Consider the following 20,615-nt stretch of genomic DNA (forward strand, 5'->3'; position numbering starts at 1 on the left):
ATAACTTGCTACCCTCTCTCTATGGATCCCACACTCCTCGTAGGACTTTGACATCCCTGAGGCCTGGAATTCGTTTTTATTCATCTCTAACTCCCACATAGGCCCAGAAATCTGAATGTTTGGCATACTAGAAATTCGATATTTAAGTCATACATCTTCAGGCTTGACCTGTCTCCTCTGTTCCATTCTCTTTCAGTCTCTCTCAGGAATTTCTTCTCAAAAAGAAAAAAGTTCCCTGGATCCTGCCCCATCTCCCCTGCATCCTTCTCCCATTTGACTATAGGTATACCTCACTTTGAGGAAAGCCAATGAAGCAGTGTGGGGGTGAGGGGAGAGGGTTGATTAAGAGAGTCTCTGATTGATTTAATGAGTTATCACAATCAACTTGATGAAGTTATAGGACATCAGCCTTTGTTTGGAGCATCTGAGGGGCACCTCCCTGTGGAGAGCATGGTCATTTCCACTGGTACCTTGCTGAGAGGACATAGAATTCCTGATTAGTTCCCAGTGGCCAGAACTGTTTCCAACATGATTGGCTGGCTGGTTCTCAGGAGGACAGACTCTCATCAGAGGAGCTGTCCCTCTATGTGGTCTATAAAATGAAGCCGACAGACCAGCTAAGTCTTTATTTGGTTTCCTTTTTGCCTTCCTTTCTCCATAAAACAGATCAAAAAACAGCAGAATGGTCCTCTATTCCAGAAGGAAGGAATCCTGTAGTGTCAATCTCTCTTCCCCTGGGAACAAGCAAATTCTGCCTTGAGGTAGAGGCCCATGGGAAGCCCGGTACTTGCTCATGGCCAGAGACCACCAGATCTTGAGAATGTACTTTCCTTATTCAAGAGGTGGTGGTAGTATTCAGGGCACTGAGAAATTTCTGGCAGAACATGTGTCTATTCCCCAAATAGCCATGTCCCAGCCTTAGAGGTGCCTCACGAGTGACCTCAAAGTCAACAAATAGAGGGGAAAAAGTCTCAGCCCTTATTAATATCCATCCCAAATGGAACTAAGAAAACATTAGCCATCACAGTAAGAATAATAATGCCAGTATGCAGCCCAAATTTGCAAAATAGTTAGAAGTGGTATTCATTTTACAAGAAGATTTCTCACATTTCTAAAACTTTTGACTACATGAGTAGCCTGGCATAATAGTACAGTGAATGTAGAATCCAAAGTCCCAGTTCAAACACTTCCTAGCTGTGGGACCCTGAACAAATCATTCATCCTCTTTAAATCCAAGTTGCATCATCTTTAAAAATGGAGAAGGGGGACAGCTGGGTGGCTCAGTGGATTGAGAGCCAGGCCCAGAGATGGGAGGTCCTGGGTTCAAATCTGACCTCAGACACTTCCTAACTGTGTGACCCTGGGCAAGTCACTTAACCCCCATTGCCTAGCCCTTAGACTCTTCTGCCTTAGAACCAATGCACAGTATTGATTCTAAGGTGGAAGGTAAGGGTTAAAAAAAATTCCCAACCTACTAAAGCAACTCATTCCACTAAGGCAGTTCTAAGTTTTTCCTTATATCAAACCTTAATCTGATTTTCTGCTATTTCTGCACAGACTGTAGACCTTCTTGCCTCAAAATTTTCATAAGTTCATAGATTTAGAGCTTGAAGGACACATAGGTTCATATGGTCATGGATTTAGGTCATCTGGTCATCCCTATGGACCCTTCAGATTCATAGATCATCTGGTCTAATCTTCTCATTTTTACAGATGATAAAACAGGCCCCCAAAAGATAAAATCACTTGCCCAAGGCCACATGGTAGTAAATGTTAGACCTGGGATTGGAACAACAGCCCCTTGACTCCAAATTTAGTGACTTTCTGAGGGGCCAAGTTGCAGTGGCTGGGAAACAAACAAACAAAAAACAAGACAAATTCATTCCCTTGTGGCCATTCTTCTGGTGATGAGACTCTCTTAACTTAGCCAGACAAATCAGAAAATAGATACACAGGCCACTGCTGGCCCCTCCTTGAAACCTTTCCAGGTTGTACAATCAACCAGAGCTAATTTTTAACTGCCAGAGTCTTTCTAGCCCAGGGGGTCACTTCCATGCCATGAGACACAGAGGGAGCACCATAGTGGCGATAACCTTAATGCACTATATAATATTAATTCCTTTCCTCTGGTCCTGGGCTTGTCAGGCATCCAGCCTACTCCGGAATCCCTCACTATCACATAGATTTAGTATTTTAGGTTTTAGATCATCAAAAATTCAGAGCCCTGGCCTGAGCCCCTACCAATATGTCTTTTTCCAGACTGCATAAAAGCCATTAGAATCTTAAAATGAAAGGCACTTAACTGAAATAGGGTAGAAGTCTAAAGAACAAAGAACTGTACAAAGAAGAGCCCATATTCTCTAAATCCATATACAAAATGGCTACCACCTCCCCCTGCCACAAAAAAAGAAAAATAATCACCTTCCTCCCCCACTCACTCCATCCCTCTATTTTTTCTACTGAAGGAGGACATGACTTAGACTCAAGACAGTAGATCCGGGGTGAAGTTTAGGGTCTAATGCCTTGCAGCTTTTAAGTATCTTTCCTTTGCCTCTCAGGGAAGCAGGCTGACAATGATTCAAGCCTCTCCCCCAGCTCTGGAATCATTCCACCATGATCAGGCTCCAGGTGTTGTCCTCGTTCCTCCCCCACAGGTCTCACAGCAACCTCTTTCTCCCATCCCTTGGCTCCCCTTGGCCGCTCTGCCCTTCTTCCAATCTGAACTGCCTGCTCTCTCTCCGAGGTACTGTGATTTCCTCTCTCCTCCCCTACGCCTACCCAGTTCATGCCCATCTGAGACATTCCCACATCTTCCTTCGAGGCACCCAGTGAGCAAGCCCAAGCCGTACCAGAAAGGGAAGAGGCGATCCCTCTCTGCCTGTTCCTCGATCATCACTGTTACAGAATCAAACCAAGTACTTCAACCCCACATACAAAGTCTTGTGCTTGGCCTGTCCTTCGAACCCTCTCAGATGAGAATCGTCTACTCCAGCCAGACTAGACTGCTCTGTTCTGGGATGACCTTCCATCTTCTCCATCAATATCTTATATGAACCTATTTATTGTCCATGGCGCAGTGGATAGAGAGCTGGACTTGAAGTCAGAGCTACTTGGGTTCAAATCCTGTCCCAGACATTCACTATTATATGACTCTGAACAAATTACTGTCTGCCTCAGTTTCCTCATCTGTAAAATGAGGCTAATAATCAAATTACCTCTAGGTAATGATCACTTACCTTTCAGATCTGTTGAGATCAAATTAGATTATATTTATATAACATCATATACATATATACAATATATATTATTTAAGTTGTCATATATTATGTTATCTTATCATGCCATATTATGTCATATTATATACTATATTACCTAATCTTACATTATATTAGATTGTTTATTCTATATAGTTATATCTTAATTGATCTATATCATATTATATTTGTAGTATTATTTTAAAGTGCTTTCTAAACCTTAAAGCACTATATAATACTACCTGCTAATATTTTTGTTAAAAAGACTATTATTATTATTATTATCCCAAATTAAAAAAAAACAACCTTTACCTTCCCACTTATAATCAATATCATGTTGGTTCCAAGTCAGAAGAGTGGTAAGAGGTAGGCAATGGGGGGTTAGGTGACTTACCCAGGGTCACACAGTTAAGTGTCTGAGGCCAGATCTCCTCCCTCCCCCACTCAAATCTCCGGGCCTGACTCTCTATCCACGGAGCAACCTAGCATTTCTATTTTTAAGAGCACAGACTGTGTTAGCCTTTCTTTGTACATTTAGGACTTAGTAAAGCAGCCCGCATAGAGCAAACACTTAAATGCTTGTGAATCGATGCTCCATGAACGTAGCAGAGACAATCCAGCCCCTCTTGTCCATGTCCCTACTGCCTCTTCTCCCACAGCTCTTTGAGATCCAATACAGGTGCCATTTTTTCCAGGAACCCTTCTGCCATCTCCCCCAGCTCCCTTCTATTGAAAGCCATTTCTGTTGCTGATCCCCAGCATGCTCTGCTGAACCTCCCTTTGCCTCTGTCACCTCATAGGTTCAGAAGTGAAAGAGGCTTTGGATGTCACTTAGCACAACAACCTCTTTGTTTTACAGACGAATAAACTGAGGCTTCTAGAGGCCAAGTGACTTGGCCAAGGTCACCCAGGGGGTGAGAAGGAGAGCTGAGATTCAAGCTCTGGGTCCTCAGCCCCAAATTGACCTTTTTTTGCTTCACTCCATGCTATTGATGCTGGCGCCTTGAATTACATCGATCCGGCTTATGGGCTGTAACCTCCCTATTAAAGGATTAGCCCTTGAGGGCGGGGGCTCTGAAGGTCTTCGTTGTCAGACCCTCCTCACCTCTGCCTCTTCTCTCCCCCTCTCCTCCTCTCGTGCCTGGCATGGCCTTGAAGCACAAGAGATACTTCAGAAATGTTTGTTGACTGAATTCCCAACACACAGTGAATGATCTGTTTCCTCTAAACTCCTACTGGGCTTACTGTCTGCACAAGACATGTGTGTGACACTGAACACATTTTGTAATTCTCTTTTCCTTTCGTTGAAGCCTGTCTCCCCCAAACTGTGAATTAAGTCTAGGTCTACTTCTCAGCCTCTCCCCACTGTGATCAGAGACTGGACTCTGGCTCCTTGAATGATTGTTGACCGAATGAGAGAACGAGGGAGGGGAGGAGAGAGGGAATGACTGACTCCTTCTCTTGGGACTTCCCTCCCCAGTCCTGGGGGGCAGCCGCTCTGCCAGCCCTGCATGAATGCCACTTATTTTATCTTCTCCCTTTCCCTCCTCCCCAAAGTTCTAATTTAACCAAGCCATCGTTTCCGCTCCCTCCAGAATCAATATTTTCTCTGTCTTTTGACACTTTTTTTATTTTATTTTTACATGCGGCCTCCAAAGGCTGTAATTTACTGCTAATACCGTGTAATCAAAGACAATGGCAGAGCTCCTGTGAGCAGGAGGAGTCTGGCTCCTTGTCAGGGCACCCAAGCTCTGCAGTAACCCTAGTGTCCTACCTCCCATGCTACCCTTCCTCCCTGGGCACAGGGCACTTACTGTCTGGCATTGCCCAGAGACCATGGGACAGCTCTCTTAGGTAGGAAGTTTGGGGCCACACCAAGGAGAGCCCTGAGTACCAGGTTAAGAAATTTGGCCTTTATCCAACAGGCTATGGGGAGCTACTAATGAAGATCTTTGAGCAGGAGAAAATTAGTAATACAAATAATAAAACAATAAAACAATAATAAAGACAATTTTCATTTCCATAGTTTTTTAAAGTTTTCCAAATGCTTTCTTCACAATTACTCTATACGGTAGAGAATGCATTATACCCATTTTAGGTAAGGAACTAAGGCTAAGAAAGGTAAGGGTAACAAAACTCCTAAGGATCAGAGCTTAGATTTGAACCCACAATGGGTGACTCAAGATGCAATTCTCTTTCCACGATACCACTGCTGCCTCAAGGGAATCTAAGATAAGAAGCAATATGATGCTATGCTTAGAGGTTAACTTGAAGTCATAAGGTCTGAGTTTGAATCTTAGTTCTATCTGTTACAAAAAAAAATGTGACCCTGGCAAATTATTTAACTTTTGGGGACCTTAGTTGCTTCATCTGTAAAATAAAGGGGTTTAGAGTACAGGTTGTTATTGTTCAGTCATTTGCAATTATTTCCCAATTTGGGGTTTTCTTGTCAGAGATACTGGGGTGGTTTTCTGTTTCCTTCTCTGGTTCATTTTACAGATGAGAAAATAGAGGCAAACAGTGTTAAGTGACTTGCCCAGAGTCACCCTGCTGGTAAGTGTCTGGGGCTAGATTTGAACTCTGGAAGAGGAGGCTCCCTGTCTCCAGGCTCAGCCCCTCTATCCACCCTGCTATCTGGCTGTCTTTTGGAGAAGCTGACCTCTGAGATAATTTCCAGCTCTCTATTTTCTGTGGAAATAGTTTGGGAATATCAATATGGAGCCCCTGTAGACAGGACCTGAAGTAGACTCTGCTAAGGCAGTCCTGGGCCAGTCTGGGGTAGGCAGTCTAGCCCCTGGCAGAGGTAGTGAACACAGAAGGGTGAGGCTGGCAAAGAATCTGATCCTTTCTCTTCTATGTCTCTCCTCCTCCCTCCTCAGCAGCTGTTGTTTCTGATGTGTAATCTATGGGGTTGTTATTCTATGTCAGGGACTTAAATCCACTGATGGAGCCTGTGACAGCTTAAATGGCTTCAATCCCCCTCCCTCATTCCCACCACTCTGCTCCCCTCCCTGGCTCTGAGTGGCTCCAGCACCTCCCAGCCGAAAAGCTGACAAGGCTTGGTAGGAGGGGAGGAAAAGAGCTTGGTAATTGTTTAGGATGGTTTTCTATATTATTTTTCCCAAAGTGGGGGTGGGTGGGAATGGGGGAAGGAGGAGGATGAGTTATCTTTTCTTCTCTTTTAAAGCTGAAGAGTGAAAAATGGCCTCTCTCTTTCCTCCTTCCCCAGGCAATTCACAGAGAGAATACAAACTGGCCATAAATTCCCAGGAAAATTGAGTCTTTGGTTGAGCACACAATTTCACCTGCCTCCAGGTGAGAGGCTGAGAAAAGGAACGTAGGCAGCAAATAGCCTACTGGTTGGTGGCAGAGCAAGACAGGAAGGGATCCCATGTTCAGTATCTATCTCCATGGCCTGGCTGGCTGGGGTAGCTCCCAAGAACCATTAGGTAGATTTCTCAATTAGTTCTCCTAAGGTTAGGGAGGGGTGCTTCTCCCTTCATTTTTCACCAGGGTGATACTTCTGAAAACTGGACCTGGAAAAGGTCTTTGGAAGGGTCACTGAAACTCAGCAGCTCCAACTGCTTCTGCCTTCTCTAAGAGATTCCCTCTCATCTACTCTATATAGACGGTCTTACATATAGAGTTGTTTGCATGGAAGCTCCTTGAGGGCAGGGATTGTCTTTGCCTTTCTTTGTATCTCCAGGGCTTAGTAAGGAGCCTGGTACATAGTAAATCCTTACTTAATAAATGCTTTCTCTCTCTGATCAAAACTCGACACTCCTCCAAAATCTATTCTTTGTCTTCATGATCTTCCCTCTATTTTCTTGTTCTCCCAGTTTATCCTTCCTACACTTTATTATTTTTTATTTTTTCCATGGTTACATAATTCTTGCTGTCTTCCTCCACTCTTCCCTCCTCTTTCCTGGAGTTGACAAGAATTTTACTGGGTTTTATATATATATATATACAACCTAGTGAAATACATACATACATATATCTACACATACATACATATATATTATCACTCTAATCCTATTTCTATAGTATTCATTTTTGGCTCACTTTCGTTAACCAGTTCCATATCATGCCATCCATTCCCATCCAGTCCGTTGTCCCCTTTATCCTACTACCTTTGACCCTGTGGTTAGCCAGTTCCACCTTATACTGTCCTTTGCTCTTGAATCCCCTGTCCAGCTTTGTTCTATCACTTTTAACCCAAGAGACTTGTTCCAAGAACTCAACATCATTCAGAAGTACCTCCACTGAAGATCAAATGTAATTTGACTTTGCTACTAAAGTCAACGCAGTGATCCAGGACAATGCTGAGGGACTTATGAGAAAGAACACTCTCTATATCCAGAGAAAGAACTGTGGGAATAGAACACAGAAGAAAGACATATGCTTTACCACTTGTTTATATGGGTATGTGATTTAGGGTTTTGGTTTTAAAAGATGACTCTATTACAAAAATGAATAATATAGAAATAGGATTAGAGTGATAATATATGTGTATATATGTATGTATATATGTATGTATGTATTTCACTGGGTTATATATATATAAAACCCAATAAAATTGCTTGTCAACTCCAGGAAGGAGGAGGGAAGAGTGGAGGAAGACAGCAAGAATCATGTAACCATGGAAAAAATTAAAAAATAATAAAATATATATATATATATACATATATATATGTATATATATATATATAATGGGGAGAAAGTACCTCCACTGATTTTAAGGGCTTGGCCTATTGTTTCATTGTTCTATCATCTTTTGGCAATTGCCAGCTCAAATAGCATACCTTCTTGCTTGCTTGGCAGAGTTATTCTTTGCCCATTAATAGTTGCCTCCATCCGCTGCCATCTCTAGAGTCCTATGGTTCCCTCTTTCTTGTCAATAATGTGATTTCCTGGTACATGAAGTTCTTTAGAGGGGCTAAGTGGCTCCTTGGAGGTACTGAATAGATTTGCAGACCTTCCCTCTGGGAAACAGAGTCAAGGCCTCTGTGTGGCCATTCTTCTCTGTGGTACTCTCAACTCTGACTCACTTAATACAGCTCTGTCACTCTCCCTTTNACACACACACACACACACACACACACACACACACGACATGAAAAAATGTGTCTAATTTCCAGCCTTCCTGAAAAGAAAAGGGAGTAGAAAGGATGAGCAGTTGCAACAGAAAATGAATGGCATCTTTAGCAGCATTTCAGCTGTAACCCTCCTAGAGGTTATTAGCAGCACTTCTCAGAAGGAAAAAAAAAGCACACAAAAAACCAACACGATTTTTATCTCTGAGTGTCACTGGCTGAGAGCCACTTAGGGAATCTCAGCACAGGGAGAGCAGGGAGGACAGGGAATTGGGGGGCAAAGGCTTCTCTGGCAGCTATCTCTGGTATCTGGGCTTCTCTTTTCTTCAAGACACCCAGAGGTCCAATGGCCCCCTTCACCCCTGCCCCTGTGGCAGGTTTTTCAGAGAGAAAATGGATCATGACAGCAATGTTTCTAAATATAGGCGACAGGTAAGGAGTGAAGCAGAGATGGGAGCCTCAGAAGCTGATAGGCAAGGAAATGGCAAGCTAGGAAATGTGTCTCTCCAGTGCCTGACATGGCTTTTTTTGTCTCTGTCACAGAGACAAAGGTAGCAAGAAATTTAGTGAGGTGTTTCCTGAGTGATCTCTTCCCATAGGGCTCTGCAAAAGAGTTTAGGGAATAGGAAAGTAGGTTTCTTGTCTTGTCATGGAGGGTACAGGTGGCCATGGATATAGCCTATGCCTAGGACCATCCTACTTCTGATCTGGAGCCTGATCAGATGTAGAAGCTGCTGATGATAACAATAGCTGGACTGAATATGCTTCTTTCTGAAGAACTTTAGCATATATTATTTCATTTGGTCCATACAACAACACCTGAAGAGGTATTTCTGGGGATTATATACCCCCAATTTATAGATGAGCAAAGTAAAGCTTAGAGAAATTAAGTGATTGGCCCATGGTCATGGTCAGTTAAGGCAAGATTCAAATGAAGCTCTCCCTAGATTCCAAGGTCAGCACTGTGCTTCTGGTGAGGGCTGAGGCACACACAAGTAAGGAGGAAAGGCAGCAGCTTTGGCCGGATGGGTTGGAGAACTGGGTATGTATGTGCATATAGAGGGGGAGAAACTATACTTCTCCCAAGAAATTTTAACCATGCATAGATTCCACACAGAACCTGCCAATCCAGTTCTAGGTCAACAGAAAGTTAATCCAGTGGGCATTTTCCATATATTATAGAGGGGAACCATGTTCTCTTTATTATCTATGTGTGTTTCTGTCTCCATCTCTCTATCTCTGTGCCTCTGTCTCTTTTTCTCCTTTCTGGCTTTCAGATTCTCCATCTATAAAAGTCTCCAGCTGAAACATTCTAGGATTGTACAATACCATAAAAGTCTTAACAAAGATGCATAGTGACTTTTGATGGCATGTTCAGTTCTACTTGGGTCAGAAGGAAGGCATGATTCTCAGTGCCAGAGAGAGAACTGTGGCTGTAGAGTCAGGAAAATTTGGTTCTAGTGTTGGATCTTCCATTAACTTGCTGTACAGGCTTGGGCAGAGAATTTGACTTAAATTCAATATATTCATGAATAACATCCCAGGATCACATTTTGCACTGAAAAAATTTTTCAACTCATTAAAAAATCATTAAGAGGGAGGAAATGAAATTCAAGGTCTCGCTGAAGCTTAGTTTCCTCATCTGTAAAATAGGGATAATAATCCTTGCTCTGACTACCTCCAATAAGAGTTTCTTCTTAAGGACAAGCTTAGAATCAATAATCAAAAGGGAGCACCTTAAAGATCATCTAAAGATTATCCAATTCATTGACCTCCTAGATGAGGCAGCATGGTGCACTGGAAAGTGTGCTGAGACTGGATTTGAAGGACGTGGGTTCCATCGCACCTCTGAGGTTTCCAATCTGAGTGACATTGGGCAAGCCACAACTTACTTCAACCTCAGCTTCTCGTCTCTAAAAGAAGAGGCCTGAATTATATGCCCTTAAAAGTGCCTTCCAGATCCAGCTCTATAATCCAATTATCCCAAGTGCAATATCATTTCTAAGGCCACCCTGCCCCAAATTTCATTCACAAGTTGAGTTCCCCAGGGGAATGACTACCTCAAAGGACTAGTAGTTCCACACTCCTAAGTCTTTGACCCACAAGCCCCAACCAGTATTCTTACTTTAATTGTCAGCTAGCAGAAACAATTAACCCAAAGCAAAGATATTTATTAATATGGCATTATAAGAATGATAGGTAAACCCCCACCCCAATAAATCTTGGCATAGTCTTCCTCGAAAGCACACATTGTAAGAATGAGTACATATGTACTGGCAATGAGCAAGTCACCCAGAGAACAAATGTAGCTAAGACAACTCATGTCTCTGGCACTGTGGGGAACCTGATAGTTTTTCTCCTCTTATAGGGTCTTCATATTACTCCTTCCTAAGCACAGCATCTCTCTCTCTGTAAGGCTGCTCAGCTTTGCTTCCTGGGCTTGCTCTTCTCTAGCTAAATTCTTGATTGCCAGAGATAATTCTCTGTAGAAATTCGTAACTGGCTCTCTTCTCTGCTGCTAGGAATGACTTTCCTTGGAGCTGTCTCCACTGACTATTTCTGGTCCCTGATGGGGATGGCTCCATTTTAAGTTATCAGAGTTAGGAAGGGAAGAGTAATCCCTTCCATCACCCTTGCTGTTCTCTGGCAGAGGTTCAAGGAGAAAAGGAAAAAAGTGAACCCCTCTCAAGAACTGAATTCTTCTTCTATAGCTGGCTCTCCTCTAGACTGCCAAGAGCCACATATATTAAAGCTGCTTTCTATCTCAGCTGCCTCCAAGAGCTGACAAAGGTGTTCTTTTAAAAATGTTTTGGATTACCAAAAGTATGCCTAATTTTTGACCAGACAATAGCAAGCTGCTCTTTAGGTTTCTTCAGGGATTTCCCTTTGTAAAGGAGTAACAGAATGTAGACACTTCTTATCTAGCACATTAAAGTCTTGCCACTGTTACCTACTCCTGAGATTTCATCATCTGGTAGGGAGGGATCAATTAACTGTATGTCCTGACTGACTCTTCACAACTGTCCCCTACACCACCTCCTACATACATATTGCATAAGTAAGGAGTGCTGACTTGATTATTGTTCTCAGAGCAAGATGGAGAAAACATGGAGTGACAGTATGAGAGAGTGAGGGGCCCATATAGGGTAGCAGGGGGGACAACAGGGATATGGCTGGGTTGGAGAATCAGAAGAGATTTGAAGCATTGCCTGAGGTCTGGATATAGCTAGATATGTGCCATGTGTGTTTACACTTCCTGAATCTCCAGGCAAGACACCACAACCCCAGCCAGGATAGACGGTCCAAGACTTATGGCAGTGAAAGTGAGAGTGACGTCAATGATAGTGGTGGTGACGTCAATGGCAGTCTTGGAGATGGTGATATTGATGGTACAGTGGGGTTGATGATGATAAAATGATCTCTTCTCTCCTACCAGCTCTGGGTCAGGGACATTGAAACTTAATTATCCAAGTAAAGAATTTCAAGGGCTTGAAGCTCAGGATTGTCTCAGTTTACTCTAGCCCCAAGTTTCCCTTTCCTCCATGGTACCAAAAGCCTGCTTTTGAACTCAGAGGAAAATAGGTTTATTGGAAAGAGGGGAAAACACGGTATCCTACTTGTCCCCTTTCTCCTCTCCCCCAAATCCCTTCCTCAGAATCAGGTGACCTTGACTCTAGCTTCCTCCCTCTTAATGACTTTTTAATAAATTGAAAAATTGTTTCAGTACAAAATGCGATCCTGGGACATTGTTCGTGAATATATCGAGCTTAAGTCAAATGCTTTGCGTCCTCAAATCCGACTGATTAATAATTAGAACCAGCAATTCTGTCTTAGCCCTAATGTGTTTAGGAAAACTGATGGATTTAATTTTTTTATCAGCCAAAAGTAAGAAAATGTAATCTTTCCTAAAGTATCTAATACAACAATGCAGAATAATTAGTTTCTCTGGAAACAGGCATAATGGAACAGAATAATAAATCACTCCTTGCTTTCCTCCTTTGCGACTGATGGAGAGAGATTTCCCCTCCCATGGGGCTAGAGACGTTAGAGGAAAGATCAGTCAAACAGTGGGTGAGCCAGTGAGAGCCAGAGTTGGGAGGGGGAGCTTATGTCCCTGCAGGCTTCAAAGAACCTTGCCAGGGGTCTGATGGGCATTTGGGTGGAGGTTAGGAGCATAAAGCCCATTTTTCCAGACCCTAGTGATATAACGGGAAATCAGGCATGTCTCAGAAGTCTAAGAATGGCAGAGGACCAAAAGCCAAGGCCCAGATTGTAGAAGTTCAGGGGACGTGAGCATCCTGGGCTCTAGTCTTCAACACCTCCCTTTCCCTCAGTTTCTCTGTCTGGGTAGTGGAGATAACACTCAGCTCACAGGGCTGTTGTGACAAATAATTATTTTGGTCAAGTGCTTTGGGATCCCAAGATGAGAGAGGTATGATAGGCAGGCAGAGGAAGGTTATTAATTTATTGTTCATGATTGCATTCTCTGCCCCCACCCCCACACAGATACTCCAGCTTTTCTTCCCTCATCAATACTCCTCTTGGGTTCCTGTTGCATGACAGGAGAACAGAGGAAAGGGGAGAGAAGAGAGCACGAGAGGAGAAAGAATAGGAGGGGAAAGGAAAAGGTAGGGGAGAGATGGGAAAGGAGAGAAGAGGGAAAGGGAAGGGAGGGGGAGGGGAGCATGGTATTATCACCATCAGACTGTCATGCAGGGTACCTTCTTGATTCTCTTTATAGCTGGTACAACCAAACCCAAGAACACCCCTGACTAGCCACTTAATAAATATTCATTGATTGATAAATTGATTTCAGAGATGGACCCCTTTTTGGTCCTTTTCAGTCATGTCTGGCTCTTTGTGACCCCTGTTGAGGTTTTCTTGGCAAAGGTACTGCAGTGGTTTGCCATTTCCTTCTCCAAGGAATGGGAATGCTGCCATTCCTGCCCCTGCCCAGTCCCTGGAGGTCCCTGGGCTGTAGCATAAAGGAAGCAGAAAGATCAGAGGCTTGAGGCCCAAGTTCCCTGGACAGAGTCCTCCTCTGGACATTCCATCTTAACAATGAAGGTGACTCTCCTAGTGAGTCAGAGTCAGGTGGGACTTGTCAAAGGTTCATGAGGTGGGACAGCTAGGTGGTTCAGTGGATAGAGGGTCAGGCCTGGAGATGGCAGGTCCTGGGTTCAAATCTAACCTCACACTTCCTAGCTATTCAACGCTGGACAAATCAAACTTAATCCCCATTGCCTAGCCCTCACTGCTCTTCTACCTTGGAACCAATATACAGAATTGATTCTAAGGCAGAAGGTAAAGGGGTTTTTTTTGGAGGGGGGAAAGATGCATGAGGAAGGCAGCTTGGTGTGATAAAAAGAGCCCCAGTCTCAGTTAAGAGATCTAATTTCTGAAGATATGTCATGTCTACAGGCCTCAGTTTTCTCTTCTGTAAAATGTGACTAGCCATGCCTACTACTTAGTCCAGCCATTTGTCCTCAGGTTTTCCCTTGATGACTGCTGGAATCACCTGGCTCCAGGGAGTGAGGACCAAACATTGCGTTAACCCTTCTCTTTCCCTCCTTACCCTCTGGTCTGATCCTGATCACAGACAGGAGCAATAACGCTTATCCCCTCATGTTCCAGACCAGTGAGCCTCAACCTGCACCACTGATCCATTGGGGACAAATGCAACATAGAATCCCGGCAAGTTGGAAAGTAATTCAATCCAGTCACCTCATTTTATAGGTAAGAAAACAGACTCAGAGGGTAAAAAAGGGCCTGTTCCTGGTCACACAACAAGTGAGAATTAGCTGTAGAACTAGAAGTTATCTCTCCTGGTTTCCAATCCCAGGATTCTTTTTTTCTTTTTGTATTTAAAAAAAAATCTACCTTCTGTCTTAGAATCAATACTAAGTATTGTTCTAAAGCAGAAGAGCCTGTAAGGGCTAGGCATTAAGTGACTTGCCCATAGACACAAAGCTGGAAAGTGTCTGAGGTCATATTTGAATCCAGGACCTCCTATCTTTAGTCCTGGCTCTCAATTCACTGAGCCACCCAGCTGCACCTCTATGAGTTCTTTCTATAACACTAGAGATGCCAATATAATATGGTAGATACCTGAAGTTAAGAAACCCTTTGTTCAGATCCCATCTCTGTCACTAGCCTTTCAACCATGGGTAGGCCACTTTATTTGTCTCTGCCTCCATTTTCTGATCTATAGCATGGGCCTAAGTCTACCTACTGGTATGGCCTAACTCAAATGCTATAAAACAAGCTCCCCCACTTGAAGGCTCTTTACAGAAATGCCAGCTAATACCATTGTATTTATCACTGCCACCACCAGGTCTCACTCGCTCTGGGAAGCCCTCCAGAACTAATCAGAAGAGAAGAGAGGCGAGACCCATCACCCAGCTGCAATATGACTCTCCAACTGCCACACTGCTTCCTTCCATACTGGTCTTGGACAGAGCAATCTTCTCTATTCACGTGATCAAAGGATTTAGAGCAAGAAGGACCTCGAATGTCAGCTAAACGAACGCTCTAAATATCAACGAGAAGGATAAAATCCAAATGAGAGGCCATGACTTGCCCAAGGTTACACAGGTTTGAAGAAGTGGAACCAAGACCAGAACCCAGAAGTCCCAATTCCAGTTCCATGGTTCTGTCTATGACGTCATAATGTTGACCCTGGGGTAGAACCAGCACCAGAAGGACTTGCCTCAATTCAAATCCTACCTCAGCAACTTTCTAGCTATGGGGTTTTGGACTAGTCGTTTAATCACTTTGAGATTTGGTTTCCTCATCTGTAAAATAAAGGTTGTACCTGGTGGCCTCTAAGCTCCCTCCTAGCATTCAAAACTTGATCTGGGACTTATCTCATTTCCCTGTAGTTAGCCATCCATCCCCATCTGGGACATCTCTACTCATGGGGTTCCCTCCACTCAAAGGAGCTAGAAGGCTCTCCACTTGGGCTGCCCCTTCTCTTGCCCACTGGGGCCAGCCTAAGGTGGTGGTGTGGAAATCTCTGAAGAGGTGCCCAGCTTGTCCTGGGCTTTGAGTGCCGTAATTACTTCCCCATTGCCGGCTGGCGCTCGAGGCTATCGGGATGGCGTATTGGGTAATGACAGGATAATTGTTTGTTTTATTGATCGTTATAAACCCTTCTGCGCCCCAGTGTGATGGATGGTGGGAGATTCATTGCTGGTGCTTCTCCTCGCCTTCTTGGGCCTGTCACCAGGGCAGCTGGGGAGTGCCAAATGCCGTAGAATCAAACGAATCCTCTACCCTCACGACTACTGTCTGTGTCACTAGGGGGACAGCACCACTGAGGGAAAATGTCCTCGGCTGGGTCTTGGGGAACCTAAACTCTCTAGCACTGATCCGGCTGCGTGACTCTGGCTTCTCCTTGGTGTGCCTTGGTTTTCTCCTCTAAAAATGGAACCAGTCTTAGGTAGACACTCTAGAGATTATTTAGTCCCATCTCATCATTTTACAGAGGAGGAAACTGAGGACCAGAAACTAAGTGACTTCCCTAAGTTCTTAGAGGTAGTAAATAGCAGAGGCAGGCTTTCAACTTCTCACTTCTAATTCAAGGCTCTTCCTTTTTTTTCCCTCCTAAAATGTTTACTTTCCATCTCAAAATCAATATTAAGTATTACTTCTAAGGCAGAAGAGTGGTAAGAGTGAGGTAATCGGGTTAAGTGAGTTGCCCAGGGTCACACAGCTAAGAAGTATCTGAGGAGGCCAGATCTGAACCCCACTCCTAGTGTTGTATCCACTATGCCATCTCACTGCTCCAAGGATGGATATTTTATGATGAAGAGGAGGAGGTGAGAGACCAAGAGAGGGAGGTATATGACAGAGCTCTGTTGGTTAGGTGCCATAGCTGGTTCCATTTGATTTCCCTTTTTTTTTTAAGGCAATTGGGTTTAAGTGACTTGCCCAGGGTCACACAGGCTAGATTTGAACCCAGGATCTCCCATTTCCAGGCCTGGCTCTTTCTCTACTGAGCCACCTAGCTGTCCCCATTCAAAGCTCTATTTAATGATCTCTATCCTGTTTGACCTATATCACCAAGGTAATTGGAAGAGACCACCTTGAGGAGTAGCTTAGATAGCTGGCCTTGAAGTCAATATAACTCTGCCACATATTGGCTGGGTGATCCTGGGCAAGTCAACCTCATAGGTAATGAGGCAATTCTTCATAAATGGAAGAGCATTGGATCTGAATTGGTGGAGGGAGTTTCCTCATCAGGCAACTCCTTATTCCAATGAAATCACAATTTCAGAACAAAAAAAAATGTTTTTCAAGTCCTTACTATGTCTCAGTTTCTGCATCTACAAAATGGAGGTCATACCTGGTTTTCCTAATTCATTGCACTGGGTTGTTATGAAGAAAGCCCTTCAAAAACAGGAAAGTGATATTTAATGTGAGCCATTTTGAATGAAGGGCCCATCACTGGTACTGTTAGTGTTGTTGTTGTTGTTGTTGTTATCCTCATTCCTTACCCTGCCCTGGACTTCACCATCAGGTTGGGCAGAGAATAATAGAGGGGACTGGGCAGAATGGAAACAAGAACACAGAATGCTTGGGGATGCAGAGGTATGGCCCTGCTGGGGAGGTCTGGGAGCCATGGCCTGTCCAGCCACCCCTTGCAGTCTCTGAGACACCCTGAGCCTTCTGGGCCAGGCTAGCCACAGCAGGAGCTTTTCCCCTGGGATTGCAACATGGCTTCAGAGGAAGAAAAAGCTCTCCAGAAGCTTGATTCATTTTTCCCTGCAAGCATTCCCCTCCTCCCCCTTCTCACACACATACTATTATCCAAACAGATTTCCTTTACATGAAAAAAGAAAAGCTATTTTTGGCTCTAGTGGTATAATCTACATGTATAATAAACTCCCCTCCTTGCATCTTCAGTCCCATTCTCCCCAGAGCCTTCCCCACTCCTGGGAGCCCCACAGCCCTCATCCAAAAGGTCACTGGCAAGAGGGATATTGTGGCTGCAGACAGCTGTAGAGTTGGGGCGCAGCCTTCCTCAGGGAGTGTCGGGCATGATGGCACAGTCAGGTGGTCGCTCCTTTTTGAAGGGGAACCTTTTTCCAGGGGTCCCTTCCTCAAGGTCAAGAAATTCTGAGTCCCGAGCTAGCCCCCACTGAAGGAGAAATTTTCCCTGCCTAAAATGATGAACGCCCCCAGGCTGAAAGGAGGGGTCAAGAGATATTCCCAGTGATACCAGAGAAGCTGCTTCCTCATCCCACTTTGGAACTCCTGAAATATTTCCTCTGGCAACAGCCAGACAGACCCTCCACTTACCCTGGCTCTGAACTGGGCAATTAGCGGTGGGAGCGAGTTACAAGGAGTTAGCCACACTCTCGCCTGGCACCCTTGGGTACATAGGAATGTATTAGGGGATGACCTCAGGATCAAGGCTCATTCTGGAATTGTGTTTAGAGATCAGAGTTAGAGCTGAGTCTTTGACCAAAGCTAGGGCCCAGTTTGTGACCAGGGTCAGGGGTCAGTCTGAAGCTCAGGTCAAATCTGCAACCAGACTGAGGACTCAGTTAGAAGCCAGTCTGTGTCGAGGAAGCAAGACTCATAGGAGGATCCAAGAACCTTGGGCTCATTAGCCACTAACCACTAAACTAAGCTCCCACCAATTAAGTGGTATGTAGAGGCTTGTGCCCAATGATGGCATCTCTATGAGTGGAGATGCTCTCCTCTGCCCCTCCACCCACCCTCCCCAGCCTTCGCACCCAGAGCACGTGTCTGGAACTCTTGGAACAGTCCCAGCCATGTAAGCCCATGTCCCCACCCACTCGTCCAGGGAAGCTCATGCTCTGGAAAGGTTCCTCCAACGTCTGGCTCAGACGTTGCTTCCCAAATGCACGAAGCCCCATCAGACACAGAAGAAACAGTCTGGCAGGATTGCATTAATTTTCATGAACCCAGCAAGCCCTCGAAAAATCATGCAAACAGCGGCATAATGAAGGCCTGGAAGGGGCCAGCCTGCCCTCCTCCCTCTTCCCTCCCTCCCTTGATGGAAAATCTGCATTCCCGTCCTCAGAGATAGGGGAATTCAGCTCAGTAGGCAGGCAGGCAGGCATGCCTGGGGAGAGGAGAGACAAAACATCTAACTTACCATTTTCTTCCTCCAAAGGAGGGGTCCAAAGCTGATCATTCAATGCCCAAATAAACACAGATGACGGAAATTGAGTCTCCAGCAGTGGATGTGGATGGCACTGAGCCATCCACACTCTCCTACCAAGTACCCCCTTATGGCCAACTCTTAAAGTTTGTGATGTGACTGTGTGTGAGGATTCTGGGAGTGATTTTCCATCCCATAGAAGGATCAGCCTCCTCCCCCCATCGTCATGTCAGCCCCTTTCTTGAACATACGTTCTTAGCTCACAGCTCAGTTATAGTTTGCTGACCCCAGCCAGCTCTAAGTTAATGGGTCCAGATTACAAGGAAGAATATAACATGGAGATATTCAAAATATTTTGGTGTTTGTATCCCCAGCACTTAGCCCAGTGACTGGCATATAGTAAATACCTCATAAATGCTTATTGACTGATGTTGTTCAGGAAGGTATGGAGGGAGGTAAATACAGGCAGAGGGAATGGGAGTGGGGGCGGGTTGGTACATTCAAGGATAAGTACTTAACTGTCCAGGAAGGTAGGCTGAAGAAGGAAAAGGAAGCAGGAGGAAAGAAGGTTGGCGGGAGAACTTTCCTATATGGGCACCTTCTTTTCTCTGGGGAGAAATCAGCTCTCTTCTGATCCCAGAAAATAGCAAATTGCCCCACTGAGAAGTCAGGATAGAATAAGAGCAAGAGAGTATCTTGCTCCCTGGGGGCTCCTTTTTTCATCAAAAAGAGATGAAGCCCCAATTGTGGGTTGAGTCTCATAGGAAAGCATCTGTCCCATCTCTGGGGAAGGTCCTGTTCTACACAGCAAAATGACACAGAAAAACATCTTTGACCATTCATTTCTTAGAATATTCGTATTTAGAAGGAATGTCCCATCTTTTGAATCCTGATCTCATCCCTCATGGCCCAACTCAAATGCAGTCTCCTCCAGGATTTCTTCACTGATTGTCTGGGTCACAGAATCTCAGAGTTGGAAGAGACTCTTGAGGCTTGTATTTGACTAAGAATCTCCTCTACGACATTTTTGACAAGTGGTCATTCAGCCTTTCTATATGAAGACCTGTAATAGGAGGGTGAGGGAGGTATCGAAGCACTGACATAAATTCCCTTCCACTTTTGAGTTTCCATGCCATTTTTGAGGCAGCAAAATGGCACAGTGGATGCTGAGCTCAGAGTCAGGAAAAACAGAGTTCAAACCCAGCCTCAGATATTTGCTAGCTGTGTGACACTGGGGAAGTCACTTCACTGATATCTTCCTGTTTTCTCATCTGTAAAATAGGAGTAACAACAGCTCCTATCTCCTGGGGCTGCTATTAGGATGAAATAAGATAATACTTTTAAAGTACTTAGTAAAGTGCCTGGCACATAGTAGGTACTGTATAAGTGTTTACTCCTTTCTTCATGTTCCAAGGCTTCCTTTAACTCTGACATTTTGTGTCATTCTCTGGGAAGGAAGGAAGGAAGGAAGAAAGAAAGAAAGAAAGAAAGAAAGAAAGAAACAAACAAACAAACAAACAAACAAACAAACAAACAAACAAACAAACAAACAAACATGTATTAAACACCTACTATGTGGTAGGCACTGAGCTAAGCACTTTACAAATATTATCTTATTTAATCTTCACAATAACCCTGGGAGGGAAATTATATTATTATCCCCATTTTACAACTGAGATAACTGAGGCAGACAGAATTTAAGTGACTTGCCCAGAATCACAGAGCTAGAAAGTATCCAAGTCTGGATTTGAACTCAGTTCTTCCTTACTCCAGATCCAATGCTCTATCCACTGCAATTAGCAAGAGTTTATTAAGCATCTGCTCTGTGCTAAATAATCTGCTAATCTGTAGAGATACAAAGACAAAAAAGAAAAAAAATTCTTGCCCCCAAGGAGCTTACATTTTATTGGTTAGACAAAATGTACATATATAAATATATGGAAAATAAAAGCAAGGTAATTTTTTTTTCCAGGAGGAGAAGATGGGAGTGCAGGAGATTACAAAGACCTCCAGTAGAAAGTGGCCCTTAGACTGTTTTGAAGGCAACAAAGAGATTATACAAGATGAAAGCAAGGAGCAAGAGCATTCCAGGCATGGCAGATAGCCGATTAAAAGGCAAAGAGATAGAAA

General features: G+C 44.1%; 1 protein-coding gene across 1 annotated transcript in view; it reads left to right on the forward strand.

Moving 5' to 3' along the window:
* The window catches only part of C1H3orf18 (chromosome 1 C3orf18 homolog), a 176,701-nt gene extending 163,575 nt beyond the window's left edge, over positions 1-13,126 (forward strand). The window contains exons 4-5 of the mRNA XM_044676710.1: positions 11,619-11,739; positions 13,092-13,126. Of these exons, the coding sequence (XP_044532645.1) occupies positions 11,619-11,739; positions 13,092-13,126 (156 nt within the window). The remainder of the gene's footprint in view (positions 1-11,618; positions 11,740-13,091) is intronic.
* Positions 13,127-20,615: the final 7,489 nt, after the last annotated feature.

The sequence above is a fragment of the Gracilinanus agilis genome, chromosome 1 (genome assembly GCF_016433145.1).
Source record: "Gracilinanus agilis isolate LMUSP501 chromosome 1, AgileGrace, whole genome shotgun sequence".
In the NCBI taxonomy this organism is placed as follows: domain Eukaryota; kingdom Metazoa; phylum Chordata; class Mammalia; order Didelphimorphia; family Didelphidae; genus Gracilinanus; species Gracilinanus agilis.